The sequence below is a fragment of the Rattus norvegicus genome, chromosome 6 (assembly GCF_021556685.1).
Source record: "Rattus norvegicus strain SHRSP/BbbUtx chromosome 6, alternate assembly SHRSP_T2T, whole genome shotgun sequence".
Lineage (NCBI taxonomy): Eukaryota > Metazoa > Chordata > Mammalia > Rodentia > Muridae > Rattus > Rattus norvegicus.
The window spans coordinates 17,118,504-17,145,710 of NC_141539.1; the positions used below are offsets into that span (position 1 = coordinate 17,118,504).

Genomic DNA, 27,207 nt, shown 5'->3' on the forward strand with positions numbered 1-27,207 from the left:
AAAGAAAAAATCACTGTTTTTAATGCTTGAAGAAATTCCTTCTTCTTGCAAATATCTTGAGTTCCCACCGTCGGGAACCGGAAGTGCACGGATGCCTGCTGGCTACCACTGAAGTCAACAATGCTGGCTTACGCGTCTGCTGCTATGATGTTCCAACTTCACAATGGGCCCAGGAATACAGAACCAAGGGACATAAACTTGGAACCTCATGGAATCCTAAGCTAAACAACGTTTTCCTGCCTAAAAGATGAGAGAAAGCCTGAAGGGCAAGGCTGGGAGGTGAGGGACAGTGAAGAGACAGGAAGCTGGGAGGCGGGAACATGGGGTAGAAGCAGGTCCTTTGCAGCCAGATTAGTTTCACCTATCAACAGCCTTTACAGTGTGCTCATCTGTTGGCTATGGTAATTAAGTAGCTGTGCTAATTGGTTTCACTATTGTATCGCACAGGGTAATGCTTTTCCCCATGAATCTGGTATTTAATAGTACAAACTATACCCTGAAAACTTACTACACTTACCAGATCTTATCCAGCACTGAGGTTAGTCAGGACCTGTGCCCTGAATGAGTAAGAAACAGGATCATTGTTCTGAGGGAAGGGCCTACTAGGAGTTTGTTTCTGCAGCAGTCTGGCCTCTAGACACCAAATATATCCATCTGATGATGGCTTTCTGACACTTGAGACTAAGTCTATAAATTTTTTTTTGCCTCCAGATCTGTCTTTTCCCAGAAGGGGACGCTAGAGCACCACAAGGATACTTCCTGTTCCGGTCAGCCACACCCTGGCAGTGCAAGCAGCCGGGTCCAGTCCTAACCCCTCTGTGTAGCCCTGGCTGTCCTGGAATTCGCTCTGTAGACCAGTCTGGCTCAAACTCAGAGATCTGCCTGCCTCTGCCTCCCGAATGCTGGGCCGCCGCCCAGTATAGCCTCTGAAGCTTCTAAATTGAGATACTTCAGTTTCTCGTGCCCTTTGCACCCAAGGATGTTCACGTCTGTTTCCTGCATCCCAACCATGTTAGTTGGTCAGTTGTGCCATCCGGCTGTTGTCCTATTGATGTCTTATAATAACTTGGCTGTTTAACAGTTTATATAGTTTCTATTTCTTTTTTTTTTTTTTAAGATTTATTTATTTATTATATATAAGTACACTGTAGCTGTCTTCAGATACACCAGAAGAGGGCATCAGAACTCTTTACAGATGGTTGTGAGCCACCATGTGGTTGCTGGGAATTGAACTCGTGACCTCTGGAAGAGCAGTCGGGTGCTCTTAACCTCTGAGCCATCTCTCCAGCCCATAGTTTCTATTTCTAAATAGTACTCACGTTGCTTTAAAGAAAAAAACATTTTAGGTCTGGAGAGATGGCTCAGCTGGGCTCACAACCAAAAATAAAAAGGAACACATTTAAAAGTTTTTATCTTATTTTTAATCATGTGTGAGGGGCTATGTGCACATGAACTCAGTGCGGGAGGAAGAGGAAGCTGGAGTTAAAGGCTGTTGTGAACCACCAGGCACGTGTGCTGCGTCTTCTGCAAGGAGAATATGATTTTAACTCGTGAGCAGTCTCGTCGGCCCTCTCTGTATTCAGCTAGAGTCTGGGTATATAAACTGGGCAGGTCTAAAACGTAGGACTCCTCCCACCATTTCCTCCTGAGTGCTAGGCTCTGGTGTGCAGCCCCGCACACTGCTTGCTGTAGCGGTTACTAGAAACTGATCCTGAAACTCACTGTTCTTGACTCGGAGTCCACCTGTGTAGCCATATCTCATAATCTGGGGAATTACAAGCCACTCCGTAAGGTCCATTCTCTTCAACACTTTCCTTTGTATAATTTATACTGTGCACCTAAGTGTCAGGCTCCGGGCACAGAGATACAGTTGTGTCCCTAACAAACCCACCCCAGTCCAAGGTCTTCTTGTGAGGACTGAATAAGGCACAGGTTAGGTGGAGCCAGCACACTGCAAGGCACCTTGTCACCAGCCTCCTTTCTGAGCTGTGACAGCAGATCAAAGAGTTTTGAAGAAAGAGGAGTTTTCACTAACTGGGTGTTTTTGGGAAATAAAGCAGGTGCCATCCCCACCCCCACCCCCCAGCATCAGGAACTCATGTGTGTTGTATCTGTGTGCCGTCCTCTTCAGAGTGCAGAGGCAGTGACCTTCTTTTTTTTTTTTTTTTTTGGTTCTTTTTTTTCGGAGCTGGGGACCGAACCCAGGGCCTTGAGCTTCCTAGGTAAGCGCTCTACCACTGAGCTAAATCCCCAGCCCAGGCAGTGACCTTCTAACAGCCCACATTCATTCAGAGAGAAATGGGACAAGCTGTTCTGGAGGGAATACCACAGGTAAAACCCCAAGGAGATGGGGCCCATGACAGTCAGCACCAGGTTTCTGAAAAGACAACTTTAGTGGCCGTCCAGGTCTCCAGGGCTGTTATAGGGAGTAGGTGTGAAGGAGACTTTTCAAAGAGGCTATTCTAGCTTGGGTTACTGTGAAGACCTGTGGGGGGCTGGGGGTATTGCTCCCTGGTAGGGTGCTTGCCAGCGCTGTGCTTTGAATGGGAAATGTCCCTTACAAGTTACACACTTCAACACTTGGTCCCCACATAGTGGCCCTTTCTGGGAGGCTGCAGAAGCTTCAGAGGGCAGAGGAAGCAGACCCCTGGGGGCGGGCCTTCAGGTTTTATAACCTGGCCCCATTTCCTGTTTACTCCATTTCTTGACCACAGATTCGATGTGACCAACTGCCACTCGGCCCTGTGCCTGTGCCTTCCTCACTGTGCCAGACTATATTCCCTAGATCTGTTAGCAAAATAAATCCTCTCTTAAGTTCCTTCCTTTAAGAGTTTTGTGGGGGTGGGGTGGGGTATAAATATGTGAGTGTATATACATATATGTGCAGGTGTGTGTGGAAGCCCTCCCTTCGCTCTCCATCCTGGTTTAGTTCAAGATGTGTTCTCTCTTGGAACCTGATGCTCAACTGATTCAGCTAAACTGACTGGTTACTGAGGTTTAGGGACCCACCTGAACACACACACACACACACACACACACACACACACCACTCCTCTACCTAAGCCACAGACACATGACACCTGGCTTTTAGGTGGGTGCTGGGATCCAACTGAAGTTCTCATTCACGTTTGATCGGCACTGTACTGACTGGGCCATCTCACCAACCCCTTAAGTTGCGTCTTGTTAGGTATTTCTGACATAGCAGCGAGGGAGATAGCAAACACGTGTGGTTAGCAGACATAGCACCCTAGGTTTGATCCCCCAACCCCACATAAAATGGGGACGATGGCACACAGCTGTAATCTCAGCACCTGGGAGGGAGGGGCAGAAGAACAGAAACTCAGGATTAGTCTCTAACTACAGAGTGAGTTTAAGACGGGCCCATCTCAGAAATGAGGAGGAGAAGGAGCAGCAGGAGGAAGGGGAGCAGGAGAAGGGGCAGGAAGAGGAGGAGGAGCAGGAGAAGGGGCAGGAGGAGGAGCAGGAGAAGGGGCAGGAGCAGGGGCAGGAGGAGGAGCAGGAGAAGGGGCAGGAGGAGGAGGAGGAGCAGGAGAAGGGGCAGGAGGAGGAGCAGGAGAAGGGGCAGGAGGAGGAGCAGGAGAAGGGGCAGGAGGAGGAGCAGGAGGAGGAGCAGGAGGAGGAGCAGGAGGAGGAGGAGCAGGAGGAGGAGGAGCAGGAGGAGGAGGAGCAGGAGGAGGAGCAGGAGGAGGAGGAGCAGGAGGAGGAGCAGGAGGAGGAGGAGCAGGGGCAGGAGGAGGAGGAGCAGGAGCAGGAGCAGGAGGAGGGAGAGGAGGAGGAGGAGCAGGAGGAGAAGCAGGAGGAGGGAGAGGAGGAGGAGGAGCAGGAGGAGGAGTAGGAACAGGGGCAGGAGGAGGGAGAGGAGGAGGAGGAGCAGGAGGAGGAGCAGGAGGAAGAGCAGGAGCAGGGGCAGGAGGAGGAGCAGGAGGAGGAGCAGGAACAGGGGCAGGAGCAGGAGGAGGAGCAGGAGAAGGGGCAGGAGGAGGAGCAGGAGAAGGGGCAGGAGGAGGAGCAGGAGCAGGGGCAGGAGGGGCAGGAGGAAGAAGAGCAGGAAGAAGAGGAGGAGGAGCAGGAGGAGGAATCTCAACCTACTTTATGTTTTCACAGCAGGACTCGGGACAAGCAAAGGGCATGATTAGATGAAAAGAGGAGAGTCAATATTCTATTTAAGTCTGAACCCAAAGGCCCACGCTTCGGGTGAGAAAAAGCTGGACCGAAGTCCCATTTCTACGTCTGACCCGCTCTTTGCTTGGTCGTCTACTGCCTCCTTGTCAGGCACGTGAGGGACAAGGAGCCAATGTTCTTACTGTTCTGACAGGGTTCGTGTAAACCTGCTATGCAGCCAAACTCCTGTAAGCCACATTGTAGCACGTGATATCTTACAGATACAAACTAAACTCTTCACCCTCAGTATTTTACTCATCTTGGCATGGTTACAGCCATCAAACGCCACAGAAAAGCAAGTCAGCCATGGAAAGTGTTATTAGGAGGTCTATTCCATATCTGTGCTCTAGGGCCTTGTTATACATAATTTACTGTCACTAAAAAATGTGGAGTTCCTAAGGCAGGGAAAGCCTGGAGAGTTTTATTCATAAATAAATACCAACACTTAAACAGTAATAACAGCTTCAAACACCAGGACGTCCGAAATGAGCAATGTATACCGCCCGGGTGATTTATTACTGTGGCGTTTAGGGTCCAAAGGGTAAGATAACTCAATTCCGCCCGAAGAGTCATTACATGGCCAACCCTAAGAGATGCACTCTGGGTAAGAGGTGATATTTCTCAGGTTTTCCATTTCAAACCAATTATTTCTGTATTTAGGGTATCACCCAGGCAATTCCTTTCGTGATATGTAGCCCTCTCGGGCAATTAAAAACATTGAGATGATGAGAGAAGTCAGGGGCAGATGAACAGCATGAGCATCAGCTAAATACAGATCCCCTCCACGCTAAGCTCTCGCCGGATGCGGAAGTGGAGAGATTGTACTGAGCAGGGCCTCACTGGCCCACCGCAGCCTTTTCCCTTCGCTCCCTTACCGGCTCACGTTCTCACCAGCCTTCCGGCTTTTTTGGAACATGAGCTCAGGTAGCCCAGGTTAGGTTCAAATTCATTTGGTAGCCGGAATCGGCCTTAAACTCCCAGTCCTCCTGCCTCCGCTTCCACAGTATCGGGGTTACGGGCCTGAGCCGCCACAGCAGCTGAGGATACCTGTGAGCAGGCAAGGGCAGAGTGGCCCTGGCCAGTCGGAGAAGGATCCCCAGGTTTACATACCATCTAGACCGTTGTGATGGCTGTAGTTTCTTTTTCCCAGAATGCTCAGGGACGTGTGGTTTGGAGTGGTGAGCATCCTCTTGGTAGTTGGAGTTTGCAGGCTCGGCGGAGATCGAATTACATTAGGTTTCTTTGCAGGATGGATCTCTGATAGGGGAGAAAGGTATATCAACTCAGAGCACGGTATCGGAAATCTGTGTGGACTCTAACACAGCTAATAGGCACATGTCTTCTTTCCTAACGACCTGAGAGTCCGGCCCCTTAGGAGCCAGCCGTGGGCTTGCATAATGAGGTAGCTTCAAGTGTTGTTACCATGGCTCTGCTTATCACGGAAACTGGCTCCTCCCCTGCTGGCTGGAGCTCTGAGCCTCAGGTTGGGAAGACAAACACTCAGAAAGCCACTTCAGAAGGTCACTTGCAACCTGAGATTTGCTAAGGGAATAAAGCGTCTGGCTTCTTCAGCGCATTAGAAATCTAAAGATGATCTGCAGAGGCGGCCTCAGGAAAGCCTGAGCCTATGCCCTGTCCACCAGGAGAGCACACAGCACATCTGGTGTACAAGCACTGGGAAAAACAAGATTCTTCCCCTGGCAGTGCAACAGCCAGCAGGTCTGGGACCAGCACTGGATACTCTAAGCCCAGAACACTTCCATAATGATGAAGTTTGAGCCCAGAGTTCAAACACTGTAGCCGAAATGCAGATGGTACACTTTGACCAAGGCAATGTCACACAACTGATGTGCATGTGGTTCATGGCTAAAGGTCTTTGCTGAGCACCACATAACCGGACACCACCTGTTCTTACGAGGAAACTGCAGTATTCCTGCAGGAAGTGGATTTAAAGACCTCCGGTTGCTCCAGAGCCCCACCAGTGTTCCTCAGAGTCGTCACCTAGCATTCAACTACATTCAAACCAACTTGTCTGTTCAACTGCCCAATGTAAGGGCCAAAATAGCGAGATTTACTGAAATTTAGGAAAAGCCACTCCGGCTGTTACAACTATTCAACTTGGTCTGATCAAAATCTTGTAATTCTTAAAGTGCCAGCACCATTCAAACTAACATCTTCCAGCATGGCCCTGACGGTTTGCTAGTCTCACTTCTCATTATACCGTCCAGACCCTGACCCGAGTGAGACAGACAGTGAACCTCCTTTAACCCTTTAAGTCCTTAGGTGTGCTAAACCTTCATCTCCCTGGTTCTCTCAACCTTGGGCAGTATGAAAACACTGCTCTGTGTTTTCCATCCCTTCCAAACCTACACAACTTTCAAGGCTGAGACCAACTGCTACTGTTGCCGAGAAGGTAGACCTAGCACGCAAGAGAGATAACCCCTCCCGGGGTTGCGGTGCACGGCAGTGGTCCGGCACTTGCCTGGCACGCATGAGGCCTGAGGTGAATTCCACACACCTTGCCACACACACAAGTCCTTCTCCCAAGTGCCCAGTGCACATTAAAACCTGAAATTTATCATGCCTGAAGTTTTATTTGATTGCCCTTACTGCACACTTTCTCTGCTTGACTAAAAGGTCTTATTATTTGGTGGCCCCCAAATTATATTCTACAGTGTCTAGACTAGCACACACATGTGGAGACGGGGCTCAGCTCACCCCATCTAAGGACAGAAGAGCTGGTACTTAACTGGTAGGGACCGGGGTAAGTTTGCCCACAGGAGAATTGCACAGAAGGTGGCAACCATGCATTGTTAATTTTTCTTGTCAGGTGGGAAGAGGCCTCCAGGAGTTGGTCCAGGAAAAGACTACAGACAGTCATTAAGGCCTTATTACCCAGGACACGCCCATAACCATGTGACATGTGGGAAGACACGAGAGCTAGTGTGGTTTCTGTTCTTTAACTGTTTTGAGACAGGATCTCAAGTAACTGAAGCTGACCTTGAACCCCTGATCTTCCCAAGTGTTGGGACAAGACATGTATCCCATGGTTTTGTTTATTTTATTTTTACTTTATTTTCGGCAGGGTCCTGCGTAGGCCAGGCTGACCTGAAACTCACTATGTGGCTGAGACTTCAAGCTCTTTAGCCTTTGAGAACTAGAACAGGAAGTAAGGTATCAAAGTAACATCAAAGTTGACGCTATGGGCTTCTGAGACAGATAACACATCAAGTTCAAGGCTACACTTTGACTGTTCAAAGATCAGATGCCCGAAGTCTGAACACTTCAAACAAATAAGTATTCCTGGCAGCGAGATGAGCTGCAGTGTAACTCGGAGTGTTTCTCCTTTACTGAGAAATGAAAAGAAATATTGGCATCGCCAAACGCACGGTCTCCTTGCCTCAGACAGGGAGCTCATTACGTTCTATGCGTTTATCTTAAAACTGTAGGAGAGTGTTACTGCTTAGTGATTCTTAACACTACTCTTAGCTGTCATAGTTTATCCTGTAAGTGGACCTGTCATCTTTGGAGACTTCTGAGTTACATGGCATCATAGATGTCAGGAAACAATAGAAATGCTTCCTTTCCACACAGCCAGCGCATCAAAACTGAAATACTCATGTTTCTGAGGCACCTGGGACTCCAACCCAGGGCACTGTGCGTTCTAGACACGTGCTGTACCACCAAGCTATACACTTCACCTTTGTGTGTGTGTGGGGGTGCTGTTTTTTTTTTTTTTTTTTCTGGTTGTTTGCTCTTTTGATTTTGAAAGGGATAAGTTTGCTTTGGGGTTTTCTTTTCTTTGAGGCAAGATCTAGTGAAGCCTAAATAGGCCCTCAACTACGTAGCTAGGTTGACCTTGAACTCCTGATCCTTCTGCCTCCACTTCCAGAATGTTAAGATGCAGGTATACACCAAGACCCTTCACTGCTTTTGAGGCAGGTCTTGCTGGGTAGCCTGGATGGCCTTAGGCCTACGGATCTCCCTGTCTTTGTTGAGAGCTGGTTTATAGGCATCAGTCACTATGACTGACTTTTTTTCCTAATGTTGAAAAAATATATTTTTCCCCCTAAAGATGAAAAGTCTGTTTAATTCTGTTTTAAAGCAGTCCTCTATTTAAAGGGAAAGGCAAATTAGAGATAGTATAAGGATTTGAATAAAAATTAAAATTTAGGATATTCACTCTGTATTATTGAATAATTTTAAAATCCCTCTCCCAACTCGCCCATTGATTTGCTTGGTTTCCTTCTTGTTTTCAGGCAGGGTCATGCTAGGTAGCCAAGTTGCTCTGGAGCTCACAGCAATCCTCCTGCCCCAGTTTCCCAAGTGCTGGGATTATAGGCAGGAGCCACCATAGGTGACTTTTTCTTTTTCTTAGCCTATATTTATTATAATTAATCCACATTTAATTCAACAAGCTTTTAGACGTAAACAAATATGTTTAACTTTGTGTATTGACGAGAATTTCCAAGACAAAATAAAACTTTAAATATAAAGGTACTGGACTTCACCCATTTGAAGGACTTGAATATCAAAGTCCAGGTCTTAATTTGTAAAGGATGTCTACAGCACATAAACGTTGTCTCCTGCGTTCTTCCTGGGTTAGATGATACCCACCTAAATACCCAATGATACATGACAAAGGTTTCCTGGTGCTCTTGCTTTTCAGTGGGCTTCCAGAAAGTTCAGCATGTCTGTCTGCATCTGAGGAGAGAAAGAAACATGGAGACACCAGTGAGGCGGTTTCTTCTACCTTCAACACACAACACAGAAATAAAGGGTGCAGGTTGGGGGAGGTTGCAGGGTGAGGGGGGAAATGCAGAGCACCCACCCCGTTCCCGCTACTTCCTCTGGAGAGAGAAAACTGTTTTGAGTTTCAGATCCCTGTACTGAATGGGGGCCTCACACCAATGCTCACATTAAAGCTGACGGAGTGTAGGTCTCACACACTCCATGTGCTCCCCTGAAAAGTGATGGGAATGGGCTTCCCTTTTGGTTGTGACATTCCTACATTATGACAGAAAAATACTCAGACTACACTCAAAGTGGGGCAGATCCTAATGTAAAGTTAATGTGGCTTGAGACAACTCAAGCCAATGGTTGGCAAGGCAACACATTCAGCCGCCTCCTGGCCTAGCTGGAGTGGGCCTCACTCAGAAGCCTTGGCTTCCCTCAGATGGTGGCCGGGCAAAGCCATTTGGTTCTGTCACTGCCCTCGGTTCCCTCCTTCACACATTGATCCTTGGGCTGAGGTTTTAAAGGTACGTGTACACCCAACAGCCACAATGTGAAGCTGGGCCCTGACCAAGGAGTCTTCTTTCAGAAGAGGAAATAAAAGTGTACAACATAAGCACTGTCCTTTAAAGGAGCTGTCATCGAGACAGGGTCAGTGTAACACTACCATACCATAGAGCTGAGGTCAACACAGATCGAGGGACCAAAAAAAAAAAAGAATTGTTAAAGTAGACATTGTCACAGGCTCATCAATTGCCTTAGCTGATATAGGTCTATAATGTTTATGCTTTGCCCCATCTCCAAATGTATGACAAATGGCGCCTCAGGGTTTTGAGCCTAGTAAGGGTCTTTTCCTCTTTCAAGCTGAGACCTGTCCTAGGCACACAGACAGAAGTTGCCTTTGACACCCATAGGTGTCCTTTGCATTTATCGTCAAAACATATCCACTTTGGAACCTAAAATAACTTCAAGATTGTGCTTGTTGTGGCCACTAGTCCCTTTTCACCAGGGAAATTAAAAAAAAAAAAAACCCTATCAAACAGATGGAGGAAATAGCATTTAAAAACATTAAAATAGACGGGGCACTTGCTGCAGGAAGCTTAGAAGCCCCAGTAACTCTGTGCCCCGAGCACTGTTTACCCATGATGCTACCACTGACAACTTCCCCTCCACTCAGATGAGTGCCTCTGCAAGGGGTCGTGAGGCTTCCACCTGTTACTGAAGAACCACGAAGACAGAGGCAGAAGCAAGCACATCTCTAGCAAGCGCATTACCCTGTGAAACACCGGTGGAACCACCGAGCGCTAACACCAAAATTCCTCTTCCTATGTCTACTTTGCCTAAAATCTTGGTCATGTTTGGGAAAGGAGACAAGCGAAAGCATTCGTTTGTTTTTGTTTTCTTCTTCATTAATACAAGCAGCCCGAGTGAATTCCTCAGTATTTTGGACAAAGCCACTCTCCATAGTCCTAGCAACAAGATACACTTTGCCCTTTAGTCTGCAAGAACACCAGGGAAACTTGTGAATGTGGCTACAACTGACGGACTGATGCCGGATGTTATCGTCACCTTGACAAGAGCCACCAAACCCAAAGACGGTCATCGCCACCATGCAAACTGGGTTTCCGCTTGGAACTGCGGCAAACTGCCTCTAGTTTCTCAGACTGCTCTTGCCGATTGTGTCATATTCCCAGGGAAGGTTTACAAGTCCCCTCAATGCTCTCTAGCGGGATCTGCATTTCACTAGTAAGTCTATTTTAAAGACAGTAATTAGTACAGAGAGTAATCAGTCAATTAGAAAGAAACTAGGTTGAAAAGTGCTAAGGTGGTCTAGCCTGGCTTTAACATAAGAAACGTGGGAGCCGTTCAGTAGGACACCACATTTGGCTCACAGGAACATTTGCAAACCTCGCTGTGCGATCAATATTGCTGCATCCTGGTCTATATAGGCCAGGCTACACCAAGCTGTCTGTCCTTGGTCCCCAGATTACTCACCATCTCCAGCTTAACACAGAGGAGGCCACTACAAGTGTGTGGACAAAGGAAGCAACTGAGGACTACGCACAGAAGCCAGAGGGAACCCAAACTGGCAAGATCTCATTCACGTCACTGACTGGGCATAAGCTCATTTCTTGAGCTTCCTATAGCAGGGCATGCATCGAATATTGACACATTCATGCCTGCCTCTGATCTTTTCTCAGATGTACTGGAAATACCGGAGGTGGAGGGAGATTATTAAATACAAAAGCTTCAAAATACACATGATTAATTAAAATGCACAAATGAGGGCCAGGAAGATGGCTCAGTAGGTAAAGGTACTTGGGGCACAAGTCCGACAACTGAAATCTGGATTCTGCAATCTAAGTGTGTCTCTGTTCCTGGGGAAGATGGGAGATAAAGGCAGAACCTCCAGAAGCTCACAGGCCCTCGAGGCTGGCTTATGAAATGCTGCCTCCAACGAGGCAGGCAAAGGCCAACAGCTGTCCTGTGACCTTCACAAGCACGCTGTGGCCTGTGCTTCTGCACCTTGCTCTCCACACGAGTAAACTCACTCACTCTCTCTCTCTCTCTCTCTCTCTCTCTCTCTCTCTCTCTCTCTCAAAAAAAAAAAAAATACTGACATGCTCTTTCCAGATCTCTCTGTCAAACAAAATCATCAGTAGAAACAAAACAGAGAACTCAGGTGCTATAAAGCAGTTTTTGATAGAAATGTTTAGCCCAGGGTAGTGGTGCATGCCTTGGATCCTAGCCCTCTGGAGGCAGATCTTTTCGAGTTTGAGGTCAGCCTGGTCTACATAGAGACCGTCCCCCCACATACACACATTGATTGATTTAGAAATACAGCACAATGTCAAAGAGTTGGCCCCACAGATCCGGCAGTAACCTTGCTAAGATGAGGCTTCCAGAGATCAGGAAGCCTTCTAACAGAAAACAGAAAGGAGCAAAAATAAGTGGCCAGAAGTCTAAGTGCCTTTGGATCTTTGCAGTGGTTTCTACGTCACTAGAAAGGAGAACAAGAAGCTAGCAGCTCTGTCTCATCCATCAGCTGCACAGGATGTCAAAGATGGGGGACATCTGCCAAGACTCCTCAGAGGTGGGCATTCCTTCCCTCAAGACAGTAGTTGAGAATATAAACTGGATTTTTAGGAGACTCCTAATTTGGGTCTCCGAATTTTAATCTTAATATGGCTATAAAATTCAAATGTACCATGACAGCAGTTGCCTCTGAAGAACATTTATCAGGAAGGAAAAAGGCTACGTGACTTGAAACCACTTGCACAACTTAAAAGAAAAGAACGATTTAAGGGACATAGAAGTAACCAGTTTACATGTTATCAGTTTAAGGGTGCAGAAGTTACAAGCCCTTGTGGCTCTTGCAGAAGATCCTGGTTAGGTTCCCAGCAGCCATACTGTTGCTCAAAACCACCTGTAACTCTAGGACCAATGGGCTTTGACTTCCATGTGCCATACATATATATGGTACACATACATACATGCAGGCAAAATACTCATATACATAAAAAATTTAAAATTTAAGTAACCATTGAAGAACAAATTTCTATTAAAGGCAAACAGACACACACACACACACACACACACACACACACACGCACAGAGCAAACATTATAAAAACAGGCAAGAGAAGCCACAGTATATGGTTTCCCTCCTGCTACTTTCAAGCTGACAACTCCAGGAAAGTGCGTGGGATTGCTAAGAATAACTTTTGTTGCAAATCTAAAAAACAAAACAAACAAAACAAAAAACAATCCAAAACTTCCCCAAGGGGTCTTGGACGCTCCCAAAGTTGAATTCACATCTTCAGAATCTCTTGAAGAGACACAAAGTACCTTCACGTTCACCATGGGATTATAGCTGGTCTATGGCTTCCTTGCTACTTAATCATTTCTGCAAGATGGCAAGGCGGCAGGGGAATTCCCACCTGCTCATGGCAAGAGGGGGAGGATTAGCTGTCTCTGAAGTGCTGCAGATGTGTCCCTTAAGTTAACTTCAGTGTGAGGGTTCCGAATGTCAAGTATCTGTGCTCAGGTTTAAAAAGTTTACATAGATATCACACATGAATTCTATATACTTGTGGTTCTGTTCTGAGATAGGGTCTGGTACATAGACTCACTATGTAGCCCAGGCTAGCCTCAAAGGAGTGGCAATCCTTCTGCCTATGCCATTCCTGTACAAGATGAACAATGGGGAAAAAAGATCTCATCCCGTTTTTCCTAGTCTCCCACTTCCCTTACTACAATTATTAATTCTTACAAAATCACAATTAACAATATTGCAAGCCTTAGTACATGCTCCTTAAGGAACACAAAAGGCTATGGAATTGGTTCCTTCGTACCTACTGAGTCAAGTTCTTAGGTGCTGGTCATGCTTTTCTGGGGCTGCAAGCTTGGTGGCTTCCCACTTCTGGCAGGCATCAGAAGACCCGGGAGTCCCTACAATAGTGGTTCTGGAGCTGTGCCCAAGGGAACTAGTTCCTTTCCTAATGCTACTTGTTATTCTAAATGTATCCACCTCGACTCTATTCCTCAAGGCTTGAGAATTACAAGCTCCCATCTTATCTGAAAGTACATCAGCACTGTATCAGTAACGGTTATGTCTTACAGAGATGGAGTAGTCAACATTTGCATTCTCAAGCGTGCATGCACACACACACACACACACACACACACACACACACACACAAGCGCTCGGGGCTATTCACTTCCAATGGATCAGAGACTTGGTTGCCTATAAACATTAGGTTACTACAGAGCTGAGATAAAAGCATCTACTGAATAAGAATGTACAGATAAGAGAAAAGATAAAGTAAAAATCAGCTAGATGCTAGAAAAGGAGCTCAGTAAGTACATAGCGACCAACCCTGACATTTTAAGTTGTAGGGTAAAAACTGTCCTGTCTGATTCTCTGTACTTCAATGGAGATAAAGAAGGAAATAGTAAGGTTTTTATTTTTTAATTTCATTGCAACAAACGGGTGCTCCCCCCTCACCGTTTTCCATGCATTTGAAAAGATAGAATATAGATAACTTAACCCTGAATTTAATTTTGGCAGCATGGACTCTTAAGTGACAAGGCTAGAATGAAATGGCACAAACACACTTCGCTGAGGCTGCTCAAAGATGACATACAAAAACACTGGTCGACTGAGAGCCAAAGGCAAAGTGGCCCACATAGAGGCTGGTTCCTCTGCCGATGACTTCTCTTCGGCTTGTTGGAAACAAGGATGATACTGGGCCCCGGCCAATCACTAATTTTCTGTCTGAAATATTTCAATTATTCCTCCTAAAAAATTATATAACAATGTCATTGTTATAAGTTTTAAGTCATCTAAACAGTTTGGGTGGATATATTTATTTCCTAGTTCCTTAAAATGGGTAAAAAGAATAGCAAGTCCCTGACCTCAGAAATGCCAGGACAGAACCACAGATAAGCCTGAATTCTCGACTATTGCGATGTGAAGCAGTCGACTCCCTCCATGCGGGAGACCGAATGGTCACGGATTTTCTCTGTTCTTATAGGGTTCCTGCCTTGAAGCTTAAAAATCTTTCAACTTTCAATTTTCTACTGAAAATTATTTTTATAAATAAGGAATTCTTTTTCAGTCGTCATTTCGTTTACAGACATCCTCTTCGAATGAGAGAACATCTCATAATGATATGCTTTTGTTTTTGTTTTTTTGAAACACAGTCTCATGTCACCGAAGCTGGTGGTCTTGAGTTCCCTGTGTAGCCGAGGATGACTTTGAACTACTCATTCTCCTACCCTGACCTCCCCAGCATTACTGTGCTCCATAATCAGTTTCTTTCACAGAAAAAGCACCTGAGTGGGGCAGTGGTGCACACCTTTAATCCCAGCACTCAGGAGGTAGAGGCAGGAGGATCTCGTGTATTTGAGGTCAGCCTGATCTACAGCGTGAGCTTCCAGGACAGCCAGGGCTACACAGAGAAACCCTGTCTCAAAAAAACAAAACAAAACAAAACAAAACAAAACCAAACCCAGCCAAAACAAAACAACAAAACAACAAAACGAACAAAAAACAAAAGCAAAAAATAAACAAAAATCCCCCAAAAAACCAACAAACAAAAAACAAAGAAAGAAATGAAAAAAAGGAAAGAGAAAGCACCCAAATATCTTTAAGAGTTTCTAATCTAAAAAGGCCATAAGGCCAACTGCCCTGTTTTTGTTTTTGTTTTTTAAATCCTTTAAGGAGACAGTGTATGGCTCACTGGAGCAGATAACCTTAGTTCTAACAACAGCAACAGAAAACGAAACATGAGCAGACTAGCTTAGCTGGAAACGAGAGTGAGCCACAGAGATGCCAGACTGATAACGGATGACTATGAAATGGAAATCAAACGGGACAGAGAGCGCTCAACCACAACAGGTGGGGCCTGGTGAAAACTAAACGTGGATGCTCGGGGGTGCTCTTACAGAGGGTCCTTACAGGGACTTCAACATTTCTACACTAACAAACACAGGATTGGTTAGGAAGCACTGTGTCTCCTACAGACTGTATGATGGCTGCAAAGGCTCCTGGGAAGACAAAAGCTTTGTCAAGACCTACGATTCCTAACTGGTATAAATTAGCAAACTTTATTAAAACCCAAATGAATCCTTACGACTGGATTGTGCTGTCTCCTTAGGGGCTTTTTTATCATCCTTTTATCATCCACTGCCACACTACCAAATAGGCAGCCGTGCTTCAGTTAAGGTCCCTTTGGGCAACTGTGTCGCAAAAGCCCACTGGGTAGGGTCGCCTCCCCCACCTTCTGATTAGCGCTACTCTGAAAATTTACAGGGGTTTCCATGTTGTTTCTCGGGGTGGCGTGGTATAAATGGCAGCAGACAAGAACAATGTTTAAAAAAAAAACAAAGGCTGTACACAAGAACTTATGTTTATTGCAAACAAACAAACAAAAAGAGAGAGCGAGGGAGAGAGAGAGGATGGCGAGGAGCGGAACGTGTAAGGTTAAGAATTGAAAAGCGTCTTACATTCTGCCCTAATGGCAGCATAGTTAATAGCAACAAACGGCCGTCTCGCTGCCTGCCGCAGCCGCAGGGTGTTTTTGCAGACCTGACGAGCAATTTTTGTGAAATACGTAGTATGGAGGAAGAAAGCTTGGCGGGTCTTCACGGCCGACTTGGGGCTCCCGGTGTTCCGGACCGGCATGCCCTGCAAGGCCTGCCGGGACAGGTGGCTTCTCACGCGCGGGTCCTGCAATTGCGGAAAACAACGGAATGTTCAGAAGAGAACTTGCCAAAGCACGCACACGGCCACTTGGAAGCATCTGAAACTCAGGAACCTGCCTCTCGGGGAAACGCAGTGTGCCCGAATGGTAAGGATGCAGGGAGTGCGCAGGGCAGGCGTGGAACTCAGTCCCAGATCAGAGGGGCCACCACCATCATTGAGAAGCTGGGAGCGGCCCTGTGGGAATCCTGAGGGGCGTCCTCCACCTCTGCGGATTCGCCAGGCTCATCAACTACCGTTCACTCAAGACTGGGCCCTTCTTGGCCCTCCACAACAACCAAGGAAAGAAAAGGTTCCATTTGCATTTGTTATTTTGTGTAACTGATGTTCTCAACAGTATCTAAAGGTTACAAATTGTTTTTAAAACAAGACTGTGAGCTCTCCTCTCAGGAAAACACTTCCCACACACATTATTCTTTTTTTTCCCCCCTGAATAATCTCAAAAGACCAATATTTTGAATACCTGAAAAATCCCACTTCTCCTAGCTTCTGCGTTCACACCCACCATGAGCATACAGCCTATATTTAACAATAAACCCAGCTTCGTTCAGTTGTAAGTTGCCCTGTATTGCATTTCTGTTTCCCAGGAAGAAGCCGATAGCCAGGAAACATGGCGTTTAACCCGCACAGGCTCCACTCACTCACCTCTGCGGCAGGGCTGGGAGCCTTCTCCTCGTCCGTCTGCGTGGGCATTTTCAGACCTCCGTACTTTTTCCAATACAGCCAGCAGGTCGCACAGAGTCTACACTGCATATTAGGTGGGCCCCAGGAATACCACTGGTGAGACTGTGTGGCTGAAGACAGAGGGGAAGGGACGCCATGATTTAACCGAGCCTCAGAAGCCACAGCTAGCGTACAGGGTCCACAGCAGTCGCTTACCGTAGATTACATGGGCTAGTTTACAGCTGGTTTCCCAAGGTTGCAGGCCAAGCACGAGAAAGTGCAGTGTGCATGTGCATGCGTTCTCAGTACCCCAAAGATATTAGGCTGCTTGTTTCCACCACAAAGAGCAAATGTTTGTCTATTAAGAGGAGTCACATCTTGATTTATGCCTCAGGCTGCCGAGATTTTATTTTGTTAATTAAAAGTGATTTCATTATGTAGATGTCTAGAAATAAGCCTTTTGAAGGATATTATTATCACTCTTAGTTCCTTGGCAGTGTTTAAAACCGGAACAGAACTGTTCAGAAGCTCTCATGAGGACTGCTAAGGACCTGAGGAGAGGCCTCACTGGTAAGTCAGGAGCCAAACAAAACCAGAGACCTGTCTGTCGTTCCTTTACTCAGGAAACAAAGATCTTACTTTAGAATTTCTCCCTAAATACGGCAAGTCCTGAAGGCTATAAATCCCCACCACGTGAGCCTGTGCAGCTCATGTGCATCATGCTTGGTAAGGCCTGGCCCCAGCTGATTTGACGCTTGGCTGGACACTTGGCCTATGTCAGCTTCTGCAGCTTACACTCGGTCCACAGGAGGAGCTCCTGAGTGCAAGCCAAAGAGGAGTGGGGACCGAGTGGGGAGACAGTTAAAAACGCAGGCAGGGACTACTACACTAATCCTGGGAACAGTTGCCCTGCCTGTAAGTAACCACCACCCAAAGCAGTCAGCTAGTGCAGGAAGGTGTCCACAGACAAACACCTCCCACGTCAGCTCGCAAAGGGTAAAAGCCGAGCTATACAGACTGTAGCTCAGTGCTAGAACCTGGGCTGGGCACAGTAAGTCCCTAGGTCCAGTGCCCTACCCACACCGAAAGGGCCAGAAAATAGACTATTACATTTAGTTGCCCTTAGCAAATTCAGAATAATTTCCGTATCATGAGCTGCTCTTGGAAAATTCCTTCCATAGTGAGGCCTAAACCCTTTTCCTCTTTTATCTTAAAACAAACAATAAAGGTGATGTTTTTTCAGACAGATTGATTTTGTGCCAACATTTTTATTACATGTATGGTGGGTGCACTAGTAGGCCAAAGGTGCTAGATACCCTGGGGCTAAGTTATGGTTGGTTGTGAGCCACCTGGTGTGAGTGCTGGCCACCGACTCAGGTCCTGAGCTGAGCGCCCGCTGGAGCACTCGTGAACGTGGAGTGTGGTGGGCATGGCTCTGGTAGACCGTACCCTTCTCCCTCATGTCTTCTGCCTTACTGAAAACCGTTAGACTACATCTCTAAAGCTGGCCGCCAAGGTCTATCCCCTTATTTGGCCATTTCCTCCTAAGGCTGACCACCAAGGCCCAGCTATCAACGTCTATATAATCAAAAGCCTCCTTTGGCTCACCTAATAACATGTCCGATTAAAATCAAACACCATGCTCTAGCACGACGTTTTTCCTTGTACCTTTATAAACTGTCATTTGCCTATGTGCCTGTCTGTCCCCTTCTCTATCCAGAGGCTGTCCTTTGTCCCCAGCTGGAACAAATACCCCTTCCCCCTTATTTTCTTCCCCTCATCCTGTATCTCCTATGTTTGTCTCTTATTCCCTGCCCTCTGTCCCTCTGGGGCAAATAAATCTTCTTTGTGTGAGAACTTGATCTTGGGTCCTGGGCCAATACTATTCCTTAAACTCTACCACCGGGCTAGCTCTCTAGTCCCCAACTGACTTTGTTTAAATACAAATAAGGGCCCCAAGGACACATGTGCACACACACACATACATAAATACACCTGCACACGTCTACATGCACATAAGAACCCACAGAAGAAACATGGCTGTGCTGTGGTGGTCCATGCCTGTGATCCACTCTCTCCAGAGGATGCTGAGGCAAGGGGATGGCGAGCTGGAGGCCAGCCTGTGCTCATGGGAGACCCTGGAGGCTAGCCTGTGCTCATGGGAGACCCTGCCTCAAGAACCTGACACACACAGCAAGGACAGAAAGGGGAACTTTTGCTGTCGTTTGAGATTTAAAATAAATATCTACTGTGTGGGCTGCTGGCCAGACCATCTCACCAACCCATACAACACCAAGGGCACACATAAGAACCCTGCAAGCAGTAAGGCCCGAGGCCAAAAGCAAATATCATAACCTGGCATTTCCCCACCTGGTACCCTGGGAGCTCGAGGGCTGTGAGCCCTTGTCATCCTCACACCTGCCTCTCCTCCAGAAGGATCAGACACAGTTAATTTGTCTGAGGACACTGAGGAACTCCAAGAGGGGATTTAGTATGTATCACAGTACCGTGGATTGGGCAAAGCGAATATAACTGCACACAGTTTAAAGAAAGGAGAGCTGCCAGCAAACACATCAGACCCACAGGAGAAAACCAGAGCAAATAAACACACGCTCACCTTAGCAAGGGTGCTCAGCCAATGTCCCTGGTCCCAGCGTGGGCTTGGCGGGTTGGGCACCTGCTCAGAGGAGACACTGCCCTCCCTGCCTTTGAGCAGCAGACATGCTTTCTAGAAGTTTCTCACTAATTCACCCACAGGACAGTTCCCCACTTAGCCAGGCACCGCCTGAGCAGACTTACCATAGCAGCTCTCACAGGCTCGTCCTAGGAGTGCGCTCTGGGGCTGGAACGGGGTCCCCACAGCTCCATTCACAGTGCCAGCCTTGCCATTGCTGCTGGAGATTTGGTTGGGATTTGGTTTGCTGCTTTCAACGAAACAGAGGGAAATGATGAAATAATTTGTAGGACAAGGCCAAGAGCTGGCACCTCCTTACCAATTTACCTTCCCTAAAGTACGGACGGATACTTAATCTATCTAGTGAGGAAGACAGACTGCGGAAAGCAGGGTGAACCCTAAGGTGAACCCAAGCATGGGAGACAGTGAAGGAAGCATGATGGCGGGCAGGCAGGTGGGCACAAAGATGCTGTGATGAACCCGGAACTTAGAACACCAACCTAGAACAATAATAACAAGCTGGAAACACATACACCAAACAACCAAAAATCAAACAAACAAACTGAAATACACTGGCACACATGATTCCAGGAATGGTAAGGATAAATAAACAAAATAAAACCAAAGCCCTCGTTTTTTGCAAAACAGAGCTATAAAAAGCCAGAGCCTTGTGCGGGGCACCCTGAGGCAAATGCAGCGTCTCCTGTGCCCACCCAACCCAGGGTGATTTCTTCAGAGCACACTGTGCTTTTGAAAGATAGAAGTCAGTAGACTTTATCCTCATCATAAATTTTCCTGAGGAAAAAAATTTTGATTGAATGTTAAGCTAAAGGCAGTGCTGTGTGGCTGGGAGAGCCCTGGCACCACTGCTGGTTGGGATGAGGCTGTGGTCTCTGCATTGCTACGGAGGGGGCCAGGAGAGGTAAAGCTGCAACTGAGCTCTGCAGGGCCACCCTCCACACCCACAGCCAAGGAGCACCTGTCCCAAGCTCAAGATAAAAATTCACAGTACATTTGAAGTTTTATGAGGCAGTTAACAATTGGATGAGAACACTTTTGTGTTCCTGTTTTGGACTTTTTTCCCCTTCTGTTTAATAAAATACACTTTTAGGAGGAAAAAAGACATGGGTCAGGAGGCTAAATGCAAATTTATCAGACACTAGTAAGACTGAATGCAGACTTGTCCGCAAAGCTATAACACTTTGAAACACATAGCCCGGACCTACCGTGATGCTTACTGTGTAAACAGAGCTGACAGTAGGCTAACCCCTGCTCAGAGCTGTGCCTACAGAAACTGTAAGGCTGCATGCATAGTACATCATTCAGAAAATCCAGACTCACTGAGGAGTAAACAAAGACCTGACCCAGCAGAGCTTCTTTCTAGGGAAACTTTCCTCTCTGCTACAGAGCAAGACCCTGCCTCATTCGCAAACAAACAGAAGGAAACAGGTTTTGTTGTTTGTTTTTGTTTTTTAGAACAAAAAGAAGTGGGGCCAGGCATGGCATGTCTTTGATCCCAGCACTCTGAAGACAGCGGCAGTGGGATCTGTGAGTTCAAGGACAGCCTGGTCTACAGAGTGAGTTCTAGGATAGCCAGGGCTATGGAGAGAGAGAAAGAGACTGTGTCTCAAAAAAAGAAAAGAAAGGAGGTAATTCAGAGAAACTCAAGTTCCCAAAGAGGTGCAATATTTCCAGTTGAAAAGAACCCTGCCATGGAGTGGCTGAAATGATGCTCCCACTCTCTGGGGTCAAGCCAAAAGTTTCCCAGACATATGAAACTTGGCAGATTTAAATTTAAGCAAGGCTAAATATTTAGGTCTAAGAAGGGCCAGTACTGCGCTGGAGAGATGGCCCAGTGGTTAAGCACACTTGCTATTCTTGCAGAGGACCTGAGTTTGATTCCCAGCACCCACACAGTGGCTTGCAAGCATTCATAACTCTGATTATGTGTAAATAGTAACTTGAGGCAGAGAGGACAATGACATGTATAAAATGTTTCAGGTGGCCAGAGATGGTGGCAGGGTGTTTTAGAGGAAGAACAGTTTCATGGAATATTTTCCTAAACATCTCTTGTGCCCACAAGGCAGTGGCTGACCAGTATGTTCAGTACACACGGCACACACATGCACTGTCATTGAGAGAACAAACTCACAATGGCTTAACCTAATATTATACCACCACTTCTGAGCTTGGTGACTGACAGGATAATCCACCTAACTGTGGACTCACTGCTTCCAAAGCTCTTTCTAGGTCAAGCTGGAGCCATTTCTTCTGCCGAGTACCCATAACCAGTGTCCCCATGTGTCCTATTGCTTCCTAGATCCATGTTCCAAATGCAACCTGTCATCTTCTTCAAGACCATGACTCGTCTTTAAAATCTGTCCACTCTTCAAGTCATGTGTATCCATACTGCGCCTCCCTACCGCCCACGGCTGGCTGGCTACTCTTTTCACACCAGCCCCACCATCTTTCTTGAGGCTCTTCGATTGTGTTCAGCCCTGTCCCAGCCCAGGACACCACTAGCTGTTCAGTGCAACCACCTGCAGAAGAGTGCACTCACACTTCCTCAAAGACTCCTTCCAGGGGGACATCACAAACTGTTCAACCCTCCCCTCCCCCAATGCCATCTTCTTGGTCACTGCTCTTAGCATGCAAGGTTGGCACAAGGTATGTGCTTCGTGACTCCAGAGGGCAGCCAGTTTAGTCAGCCTCCAGAACTAAACACAAGGTTTGACTGTAGGAGACTGCCAGGCTCAAAACAGGACAGAAAAAGAGATTTCTTAATCTATTAAAAACCAACAACATTCATTTCAGAGTTAACTTGGAAATTCATTGAGGGACCCAGATTTACATACGACTCTGTAACTCAGCTTATTTTTAAGCATGCAAACGAGGCACTTTTTTATGAGTTTGATTAGAGATTGTTCTCGAAGGACCACTTAAATCAAGTTGTAGGAAAATTTTCTTATAAATGGCCCAGTAGGAAAGAAGTTTAAGTCTGTGGGTAACATAATCACAACCATTAAATTCTGTGCTTGTAACATACTAGCAGGCTTGGACAATGTATAACTAATACACAGGCCTGTGCTCCAAAGAGATTTATTTACAGAAACAGTTGACAATTGAGATTTTATCAGACTACTGTGTGAATCCCTGACTCAGATAGAGACATCAAAGCCAGTGTAGCTGAATAAAATCAGCCATCGGGCCACTGAGTCCCTGCAGGCTGGGTGTTCTCTCTCAGGTGTCAGCACCATGGGGCACTATGGGGTATGGGGACTGCAGCTTGCCCCTGAGAAGCTCAGACTTGAATCACAACCAGGGTTTTTCTTGTGGAATGACACGATTCACATTCGTGAAGTAAATATATAATTTTAAAGGATCTCAAAACAACACTGCAGAAGAAATAGAATAATTATGGGATGTGTAAATTACAGTTTTTAAAAAGTAAAAGAAAGCCAGGTATAGTGGCAAATGCCTTTAATCCAAGCACTTTGGAGGCAGAGGTGGGAGAGTCTCTGAATTTGAGGTCAGCCTGGTCTACAGAATAAGTTCCAGGACAGCCAGAGCTATATAAAATAGCCTCAAAAAATAACAAAACAAAACAAAACAAAACAAAAATGAACCCCCCACACCAACAAAACAAGAACAATAACAAGCCTATCAGTTATATGTGTCCTGAGGTAAAACTGTCCAAGAAGCCCCCTGGATACAAAAATGTATTATGCAATATATCCAAGCCCGGCAAAGAAAATTTTATACAAAATGGCTGTTTTGGCTCAAAGAATTAGAAAAATCTTGAAGTAGCAGAGAGAAAGTTGTCGTAGATTTGAGTAACCAAACCTAAGACCTCAAGGACAGCAGAGTTCAATGCCCTGAGTAAAAAGGAATCGGACCCTCACTTTTACATGACCATGACCTGGAAACCCAAAAGACCTGACAGGATGCCAGAGGCAGGATATATCCTAAACCTACTGATCAATTTCTTACAAAGTGCAGTCCAAGAACACAATGTAACCCCCTCGGCAAATCACACAAACACTGGACCTCAAAGGGATGTGGCACTCACTACAGAGGCTCCTCCAGCCACGCAGAGGCCTCACGAAGTCCTAACTCTGTGAAACACAGTTGCTTCCAGTAACACAGTTACCTTCTCTGGCTTGAAACCTGACACTTGCCCTGTAGCTTAACACAGGAACAAGCTAGCTGGAGCCTCTAACCCTTGTGCTGGTCTACGGAGGCTTCCTGTCACCCGCTCTTTCTCAAAGTATTTGCAGTGGAACAACAGAAAACAAGTTTTGAGCTTTGAGGAGGAAAACAGGTAAGACACACGAAAATCTTCAGGTTTGTCACAGTGACAAATGACAAGTTTGAGAGGCCAAGGTTAAGGGCAAGGTAATATCTCAGAAGACTCAGTTACTTACTAAGTTGGGATGTACACTTGTTTCAGTTTGCTCTCGGCTTCCGCAGCTTTTAGGCGCTTCTAATTCAAAAGACAGACAAGACATTTTACATGAACTGTATACTGATCATTAAAACGCAGAATTCGCTATCTTAAGATTTCTTCCTTATCAGTCATTAGCTTCTGAAATACAGAACTGTAAGCACATGTAAAACTCCACTTTTTCTCCTTTCTTTTTCTGTTTTTTTGAGACAAGGTTTCTCTGTGTAGCCCTGACTGTCCTGGAACTCGCTTTGCAGACCAAGCTGCCCTCCAACTCACAGAGCTCTGTCTCTGCCTCCCGAGTGCTGGGACTAAAGGCGTGTGCCACCACTGCTTAGCAGTTTCCCAATCTTCTATGAAGAAACTATAAGGACTTCTTTTTTTTTTTTTTTTTTTTGGTTCTTTTTTTCGGAGCTGGGGACCGAACCCAGGGCCTTGCGCTTCCTAGGCAAGCGCTCTACCACTGAGCTAAATCCCCAACCCCAGGACTTCTGATGTGTGCGTGGGTGTGTGATTTGAACCTATGGCCTCACACATGCTAAGCACATACTCTAGCACTAAGCTAGTCAACTCTCAGGACAGTGACAATGACCACTCTATGCTTACAAATGTAGTTTTCCATTTTAGTTCTTGTCTTTCTGGAAGGAATATACACACATACACTGCCCCCCCACCCCCGTCCCATACAACATTTAGAAATTATTTAGAGTGTGTAAACTCCATTCGAGAGAGCGTGACTGTACTTACTCCAAGTAGAATTAAACACAGTTTACCCTCGCGTGATGGAACACACGCAGTAACTATTAGTCAGTCAGTTCTGAGACAGAGGGTCGCTATGTAGCTGAGACTAGCCTGGAACTCAGCACCGTGCTTTTCAGCCATGCCTCAAACCCCCAAGTGCAGGATTACAGATCTGCACTGCACCTGGCTCTGGAAGAACTGTAAACTTTGGCTGAACTCACAGACAGACTGCTGCACAGGAAGTCAACTAGGAGCCAAGTGCAGGCAGAGAACGGGAAGGTGACCGTGTCATCGGGTCTACACCACGACCAGCACAGAAATAAATGCAAAAGGAATGGGGGATAAAGTACAGTCGCTCTCCCCAGAGAGACTACAATGCCCCCTGCAGTTGTCCAACAGATAAAGACAAAAGTATTCAAGGACAACCTGGGACTTCGAATGGCGTCAACTCTTTCGGAAAACATTTTTCCAAACACAGTAAACTGTCCTTAGTGCCATGTCTGTGCCTTCTTTGGGGACACTTCCTAACTTGCACAGAACAGGTTTCCAGACGGCACAGCCTTCATGTCCTCCACAGTTGTTTAAAATATGCACTTCTGAGTTCCATACGGTGTTGACACTGGAAACAGTCCAGTGTGCTGTGGATGTCTGTTCACTATTCATGACCACGGCAACGCCTGGCACTTGAGAGGGATCCTTAAATGAGTGTGTGTGGCATCCAGTCCTCGCCACTGTACAGCTGGCACATTTAGGCAAATGCCATCTGTTTTTAATCTCTGCCTTGGTTCCGACACGTGACTGCAAGAATCTAAAACAGGCATTCACTGAGGTCATTTCAGAAATATGCCTTTCTCCAAAGGTAGGGTTTTCAAAATAAGTAACTAAGAGTTATGTGAATTTAGGACATTTATGAAGAACTCAAAATTAAATGATCCCCTGATTTTGAATGACTTTGGAGAAGAAAGCATCGAAGGACAGAGACTAAAGCTACCATCCCCAGGCCTGCTGGCAAACACCTGCAATCCTAATGCTTTGAAGGCTGAGGCAGGAAGAACTCAAGTTTAGGGACAACCTGGGCTACCCAGGGATGCCCTGTCTCAAACTAACAACAAACATGTTACCATTGAGGTCAAAAGCTCAGGGGAGGCCTGGGTTTGTAGTTCGGTGGCAATTCACCTACCTATCATACTCAAGGTCCTAGGTAAGCTCCCTGGCATCTGGACAGGGGACCCCCTAGGGGATGGGGGGGTTAGAGCTTATAGAACAGGCCCACAAAATGTCATGCATCTGAATTTACAAGGCTGGTGGTCTCCGGCTCAAATTTCAATCCATAAAGGTATATCGTCTGAGGATTTCTCGTAAGCCTCATTTGCTGGAGAGGAGGCACTGGCCAGACAATGCCTCTCTAGCTGCCTCTCTCCCCTTTCATCTTTCTCAAGTAGTTATAAAGATGAATACTGAAAACAATGAACCATTAAGATGAAAATATTAAAGATAATATCTTATATATTTGGTTGTGAGCCTAGCCCTTAACGGCTGAGCCATCTCTCCAGCCCTAAAGATAATATCTTAAAGACATGAAGTCATGGAATTTAAAGCAGTCTAGGAAAAATCAAACAGGCTCAGGATTCCTGCCTTGCTCACAGACATTGACCCAAACAGAAAGGCTCACTGTAATACAATAGTGGGGTAGCACAGGAAGTTACCTGTTGAACGTATCTGTCAGTAGTTTTCCACATGTAATAATATTCAATGATGCTAGTCAAGGACTTCCATGGGAGCTGAAAGATATTTAAGACAACAGTGAAAACAACCTATGGCATAAAGTGTTCTCCAAAATTGTGTCTTTGAAACAATGTAGCCAGGATCTGTATATTAGATTCCTTCTAGAAAAAAAAATCTTTTGAAAAAAGCAATATTAATTCTCAGCAAAGTATCTTAGTCAGGGTTTCTATTCCTGTACAAACACCATGACCAAGAAGCGAGCTGGGGAGGAAAGGGTTTATTCAGCTTACACTTCCACATTGCTGTTCATCACTAAAGGAAGTCAGGACTGGAACTCAAGCAGGTCAAGAAGCAGGAGCTGATGCAGAGGCCATGGAGGGATGTTACTTACTGGCCTGCTTCCCTGGCTTGCTCAGCTTGCTTTCTTATAGAACCCAAGACCACCAGCCCAGGGACAGCACCACCCACAATGGGCTGGGTCCTCCCCCCTTGATCACTAATTGAGAAAATGCCTTACAGCTGGGTCTCATGGAGGCATTTCCTCAACTGAGGCTCCTTTCTCTGTGATAACTCCAGCTTGTGTCAAGTCGACACACAAAACCAGCTGGTACAAAAAGGTAATGAGTTATATTTAATTAGAGATCCAGTCCAATGCATGTATTCAATTTCTCACCAATCAGATTAAAAATTATAAACATCACCGGGAATAGTTCCCGAGTCACTCAGGAAAGTTCTTAGCACTGTGAAGCAGCGACAGGAGAGATTAAAGCGCAGTTAG

At 46.2% G+C, this 27,207-nt stretch overlaps 2 protein-coding genes across 20 annotated transcripts in view; one reads left to right on the forward strand and one right to left on the reverse strand.

Moving 5' to 3' along the window:
* The window catches only part of Mta3 (metastasis associated 1 family, member 3), a 119,337-nt gene that overhangs the window by 15,042 nt on the left and 77,088 nt on the right, over window positions 1–27,207 (reverse strand). For 9 of the 19 annotated variants that reach the window (XM_087551883.1, XM_087551878.1, XM_087551893.1 and 6 more), the window contains 7 exon segments: window positions 26,411–26,485; window positions 23,944–24,002; window positions 19,645–19,766; window positions 16,828–16,976; window positions 15,927–16,149; window positions 8,800–8,886; window positions 5,293–5,439 (listed from right to left, as the gene is read on the reverse strand). In XM_087551883.1, coding sequence (XP_087408009.1) covers window positions 5,293–5,439; window positions 8,800–8,886; window positions 15,927–16,149; window positions 16,828–16,976; window positions 19,645–19,766; window positions 23,944–24,002; window positions 26,411–26,485 — 862 coding nt within the window. 19 annotated transcript variants of the gene reach the window in all.
* LOC148005058 (uncharacterized) lies at window positions 1,538–3,950 on the forward strand. The gene is made up of 2 exons (XM_087555173.1): window positions 1,538–1,550; window positions 3,252–3,950. The coding sequence occupies exons 1-2, from the start codon at window positions 1,538–1,540 to the stop codon at window positions 3,854–3,856; spliced, it is 618 nt and encodes a 205-aa protein (XP_087411299.1). The 3' UTR covers window positions 3,857–3,950.